The 6,435-nt window shown below is 43.4% G+C and overlaps 1 protein-coding gene across 1 annotated transcript; it reads left to right on the top strand.

Moving 5' to 3' along the window:
• Nucleotides 1-1,202: 1,202 nt before the first annotated feature.
• On the top strand, nucleotides 1,203-5,958 carry KCNE4 (potassium voltage-gated channel subfamily E regulatory subunit 4). Its single transcript, XM_082221969.1, has 2 exons — nucleotides 1,203-1,909; nucleotides 3,316-5,958. Exon 2 carries the CDS (start codon nucleotides 3,342-3,344, stop codon nucleotides 3,852-3,854), a length of 513 nt encoding a protein of 170 aa, XP_082078095.1. The 5' UTR covers nucleotides 1,203-1,909; nucleotides 3,316-3,341; the 3' UTR covers nucleotides 3,855-5,958.
• The last annotated feature ends 477 nt before the right edge of the window (nucleotides 5,959-6,435 follow it).

Below are 6,435 nucleotides of genomic sequence, written 5' to 3'. Positions count from 1 at the left end.
ATCCTGGAACTTTCCATTAGTGATGGGGCAAACACTGGAAGCAGAAGGATTTCACTAACTGAGCACACTTGAATATCTGTGAGCAGTGAGACAGTCCACCCTAAGTCAGTTAAGTCAAATTTCAAACTATTGTAAGGTTACAGTGCCTGCTGTAGCTGTAGAGACTAATACAGGAGAAACGTGTTTTTCTTGCAGCTGTGGCAGGTGAAGGTATCCAGCTGTGCTGCTGCAGATGTGATCCTCCCAATGGTCATTCTGTTAGAATTCCTGCTCCGTGATTGCAGTCATGGGATTGTTGTCTATCACATGACGGTGTATGTTTTGACTCCACAGAATGGGAAGTGAAGGAGACAGAATGTTTGTGTTACTGTGTTCTGTGAAGTGGGACTATTGTCCTTTGTTCTTTTCCTCTTTGCTGTCTGATGCTAGAGAGAGAGGGAGCCATGTTGCAGTGCTCCGTGTGTGTTTATATGTAAGTAAAGTAGATTAGCCAAAATGCTGAGTTGCTGAGGTCTGTTACGCAACTGCGAAGACTCTGTGGATCCCTAAGTGTGCCGGTGTCTGTTGGCATCGGTCACTGTGATGTTCGGGCAGAAGAAAGCTTTTGAAGCTCCCGAATGAAAGACCAGGAGGGAGAGAACATGCCAGTCGGGCATGTGTCTCTGCCAGGGTCCTACTTGAGAGTAGGCTGAGCTCCTGACACATTCATCATCTGGTCACTGCTCTGGATGCACAACCTATCTGTCTCCAGGCACTGTGGTCGTCTGCAAGGCATTCCCACATAGTGGAGTTGATGTTGCCAGCCTTCATATCTTGTTTGCCTATGCAATGCACAGTCCGTCTGCCAACAGGCTTGGTGCCTGAAACCAGCTCCCTGTAGATCACATCCCTGGGGATCCTGCCACCTTCCAGAAGGACTTAGGCTTTCAACTATCATTTATCACATTAGAAAGCAAGAGTCTGCATCTTGCTGAAAAGAGTAAAATGGGTTTGACCTATTTGCAGAAGGAAGCGGCACGATTTGATTAGAGTTCAGAGTGCACTGTTGCCAGGCTTTAAACCACAATGCCTTATATCTAGTTCCCCAGAGCAATTTCAAAGTCGGTCGGCAACAGGACATATGGATGTTGGGGAAATTGGATTCCATTAGCAAGCTTACCTAATTCACACCTCCGAAACAATATATGAGCTGAATCTGTGTACAAAAATGCACATACTAGAGGAAAGTGTGCATATAAATACATATAATAGTGGATATACAGTAGCATACAAAAATTCACTATATTAGGCAAAATTGCTTTGCAAAAAAACAAGGAAAAATAGCACTAAAATGCTGGTGGATTTTCATGAATACTTTTTCTTTCAGTTACAAACTGATGTGGAAATGTGGAGAATTGAAATTAAGATAGGGAATTGAGAAACCTATATATACATCCCTATATTTGACATATTCCTCCATCCCTACTTGAAGATGGCCATGAAAGGGATTTTCTACTGATTGCTCTTTCTCTTAACTGCATTGCCCTGTAAAGCTTCTTCCTCCATTGGCACAAAGCGACCGTCGGTACAAATCACAGTTTCCACCACTGGAGTGTGAGTGCCTGAGTTGTGTTTGTGTCCACACTCTCTGGCACTGAGCTTTGTTTAGGAAAAGTTACTCAGCATCCCCAGCCTTTTGCATTTTCACAGAGGTGTCAGGAATCCAACCAGTTAAACCGCAAGCCTTTGAGTTCATGCACTGACTCCAGCATGCAGCTATTGTAAACTCTTGGGAATCACGTGATGAAACTTCTCTTCAGAGGCTATTAATTCTGGCAGCGGACAGAGAAAGTTTCCAGAACTCAGGAAACTGCTTCGTGAACAGTCTTCTTGGGAGCTTTGGGAAGCACAAAATTATTTGCAGACTCACGTAAGTTGTTCAAGTCTCTTTTTCTTTGTTTCACTGCTCTAGCTATAATAGCGTTTTCTTATTATTACCTTGTGTAGAACAACACTGATAAGCTATGTATTCAGATTCTCAGAGCTTTGATGCATTAAGCTCGTCTGGATAGTAAGCCTTCCCCCAAAACTTTTTTTGCCTTCCAAGTTTATATATTTCTTGTATTTTAGAATGGCTTTTTCACCCTTTGTTCATTTGTGATCACATACTCTCTTTGTGGTGCTGTCTGCTGGATTATCTTCAGACAAAACCAAAATATTGCTCCGGTAGAAGCCCAAGTCTATGAAGCTCTCTATATTTTTTTCAAAAGGAAAGGAAAACTGCCATATGATTATTATTATAAGAAATAGCATTTTGTACACTTTTTCTTAGTAAGACATGCAACAGCCTAGGGCAAGTATTATCCTCATCTTGCAGAACTGAGAGTGGATGACTGATGCTGAGGAAACTCAATGGCTATGGTGACATTTGAACCAGAATCTTCTCAGCTCACACTCCCAGGCTGCGTAAACACTATACCTTTAGAACACATTTGAAACACATGTTTCCCTCAGAGTATTCTGGGCACTGTAGTTCACCTCTCACAGAGTTCCTATTCCCAACAACCTTCAATCAACTGCAGTGGTCAGAATTCCTTGAGAGGAGAACTGTGCTTTAAAGGTACCATGTCTATGCAGCCACCAAACATGACACCAGCTCTCATAGAATTAGGGGACGGCAAGAGATGCACACTGCATAAAGGATAGACTACACCTCAGGGGCACAACACCATGCTATTCATGCAGAAGATCCCAGGTTCAATCCCTGGGATCTCCAATTATCAAGGAGCAGGCAGCAGGCGCTGTGAGATGCCAGAAAGCTGCTGCCGGACGGGGTGGATGTCATGGAGCTATATGGAAACCTGGTGTAAAGTCATTGAGATGGACCTCCTCTAACCTTCCTTAAAATATTCCTAACTGATAAAACTGTTCTACTGTATTATTTCCAACATAATAATATGATGGCCCTCTAGATATTGTTGAATTGCAACTCCTACCAGCCCCAACCACTATAGACAAAGGCCGGTATGATGGGAATTGTAATCCAGCAATATTTGGAGGGCCACCCTGTCTCCATCCCTGGTCCTGAATATTAGCTCCCACATCTGTAATAAAGGAATAAGAATGCTTGGCATCTTTCCTGGGCAGTTGCAAAGTATATAAAATACTGATTATGTTGATGGTGGTCGTTTGGCATTGTTCCTTTTCTTTTGAAAATAGATAGACCAAGGATTTCCCATTTGCAGCTATTTAGCTTTCTAAAAATGTTTGTATTTTTTTTTTGTTTTCTGGGTTTTGATTTTTGGGTTTGATGTCCCGACCTATTTCCTCTTGCAGGTTCCTGGTTCCCCCACAGTGCTTTGATGTTCACGATGGATCATTTGAACATGACCCAGCCCATGCTTGCTGCTGAAAGCACAGGACCTGCTGCGTCCACTCTTGAGAAAGGCGGAGGGAACGGAAACGAATACTTCTATGTCCTGATCGTGATGTCCTTCTACGGCATCTTCCTGATGGGCATCATGCTGGGCTACATGAAGTCCAAGAGGAAGGAGAAGAAATCCAACTTGCTGCTGCTCTACAAGGATGAGGAGAGGGCATGGGGACAGGCTGTCAAGCCTCTGCCCACCATCTCGGGACTGAGGTCTGTCCAGATCCCCATGATGTTCAGCATGCTGCAAGAGAGCATGGCACCGGCTCTCTCCTGCACCCTCTGCTCCATGGAAGGCAGCAGCGTGAGCGAGTCTTCCTTGACAGACGTTCACCTCACTATTCAAGAGGAAGTGGCTGATGCCGAGCTGGGAGAAACAGGCGAAGTGGCTCTCCTCGATGACAGCAGTGAAGGTTCTTCGGAAAGCATCCACCAAAATTCTTAGCGCTTGCAGGACCTGGAGACACAGCATCTTTCGAATGAGTAGAACTGAAGGAAAATCATTTCCCATTTTGCCTCCTGTCTCGATTTGTTGAGCACCAGTGATGGAAGGGGTGCTTGGAAGCAGGGAGGAGAGGCAGCAAGCAGAAAAAGAACTGGGTAGGCATTTGTTGTGCGTAGGAGAATACTCTTGTTATTAAGGACAGGGAGGGATTTTTCTCTCCTGGAAAATGTGTTTGCGTGGCCTCTCTGTTTGCTTTAGAATGCTGCAAATATCTGGGAAGTAGCTGAGAAACATCAGGGATGTTTCGTGAATGAGCTGCCAGCCTCATGGATCTGGTCTTATGAGTGTTTCACCCCCCATAAGCAAGTCTAAAAGAAAGAGTTTCTGTGGAAAATGTGGTCACCAAGGGCAGGGATAATGCAATACCAAACAAAGAGCTTTGCTTCAGCCAATGACTAAGCAGGAGCATAGTTTAATTCATTCTTGACTCTCAGATATGTGCAGCTGTGTCAGAAGAAGTAGGTCCATGTGCAAGTATATCTGAGCAAATATTTCTTTCAGAGTGTCCATGAAAGAAATGAAGCTACATCCATCCATATCAGCAGACCAAGATCTCAATCCACAGGGATACTCAAACTCTTTTCATTTTAGTAGCATTTAGAGGGGGTGGGGTGGGGTAACACAATGAAACGGAGTGGGCACCATGGCGAAATTCTACAAAAGCAGACACAGATCAGGCTAGGTCTGCATCATAATGCATGCATTTCTATGTCCTGATTTGCTGTAAGAATGTTTACCCCAATGGCTCCATTCAGCTATCATATGAAAAGCATGAATCAGAGCCCAAATCATACTTCAAGTTTCATAGTAGATGGGGCAAATCATGGTTCAAATCTGCTTGCCTGCTTTTGTTTTCCATCTGTACAACACTCTTGTTCCAATGATTCAAGATACGGAACATGGCCTGTAACTGGCAATTTAGATTTCACACTGTAGCACCATTATCACAAACCAGTGGGCTGGATTCAGACTAAGTTAGTCATGCTTGAAATCAGTGGGAGTTAAGTTAGTAATGATAAACTTGTCCCACTGATTGTAATGGGAACAAAGCGTTTCTAGCTTAGCCTGGATCCAACCTTTTGTTTGCAAATGCCCTTCAAACTTAATTCCTGGTTCTCATTTGCTGGCTGTCTGCAAACCACAGTTTGTCAGTTCAAATATCATGCTAAGCCATAGGTAAGCTTTTTATCCATAGTTTGGCACTGGTGTCTCTGAAGAACTGAACCACACTGTATGTTCATATTACAAATGCTTGAAACTTGCCAGTTAAACCTCTGCACAATTTTCATAGAGGGTTTAATAGCACTGGGGCAGAGGGGTTTTGCTTCCATCATGCATTGCACTGGACAATAACGTCAGATCGGTCTCATAAGTATGAGAACAGAAATGCTGCCAAAATGCCTCTCTGAGTTTTCTGAGTTAAATAGCTCCAGAACATATTCATTGCCATGGGATACGGTGTGGGAAAACAGAGCATGAAAAGGGGACAGGCACAAATGAGGCAAAGAGCTCTCATTTCCCACTCCCATCTGAAAGTCTCAGTTCCAAGTTCTGTATGAGTGGGGACAGACTAAATGGGACCTTCACCTCCTCTTTCTGATGTCACTGGGGATACTTTTGTTTGTGCAGAGACTTTGTTGCTCATTGACGAGTGGCTGCAGATCTCATTAAAGGCAATGGGAATATTTCATTGACTCGGCCGATCAACCCGCAAGCATGAATTCTGGGCTGCTTTATTCCAAGAGGGACTGTTTTAAGTTTTCAAAGGAGCCAAATTACTTCTGGCATGTTGCCTGGAATCACTTGAATCCTGAAACTTTCCAACTCCGACTTTCGAGTTGTCATGTTTTTCCGTTGCTTTGTCCTCATTTCTTTGATTTCTGTACAAATCTACTTGTCACTCTCTCTTTGCTTCAAAAGACAATTGTGTATATACTTTGATACCAAGCTGTATATATTTGTCTTGCATATTTAAGTTTAACTGTTCCTTTCTGACAAACACTAATTTTTATTTAAATAAAGCGATCACTCTTTTGTGAATTTTCTGCGGTGTGTGCTCAGTACTCCAATGGGGTCTCTGTGACTCAGGATTCCCTGGGGCAAATCTCACCTTTTCCATGAACTCTGCCTTGAGTAAGCTGCTCTGTCTCAAACTCAGTCCTCCCTTGCTTTCCCACCACTTCAATATGGAGCTAAGGTTGTTGTAAGGATTGCAACAGACCAGAATTACAGTGGCATGACTTCAACATTAGCCAAATTTTTTCCTCCCCCATCTAGCCTGATAAAGAGTTCTGGGGAACTCAAAAGCTTGCACACATTTTGAGCCAACATACCTACTTTTATTTTGTGCAACAATATAATGTTTCTGAAGCACTTGGTAGCACAGAACAAGGCAGTGGGCATTCTAGTTTATGGAAATTGTGGCTGAAATTGCCACTGAAAGAAGTGAACAAACAGGTCTGCTTTTGATGGTAGGAGTGGGGAGCCTTTTTCAGCTGAATGACTGCATTCCTTCACAGGG

This window comes from Podarcis vaucheri (genome assembly GCF_965113315.1).
Source record: "Podarcis vaucheri genome assembly, chromosome: 5".
In the NCBI taxonomy this organism is placed as follows: Eukaryota; Metazoa; Chordata; class Lepidosauria; order Squamata; family Lacertidae; genus Podarcis; species Podarcis vaucheri.
Note: the sequence above shows the minus strand (reverse complement) of the source record. Positions and strands in the feature narration are given on the sequence as shown.

What these genes read in the sequence shown, in the direction of transcription:
- KCNE4 (XM_082221969.1), top strand. Translation starts at nt 3,342, where the DNA reads ATGTTCACGATGGATCATTTGAACATGACCCAGCCCATGCTTGCTGCT.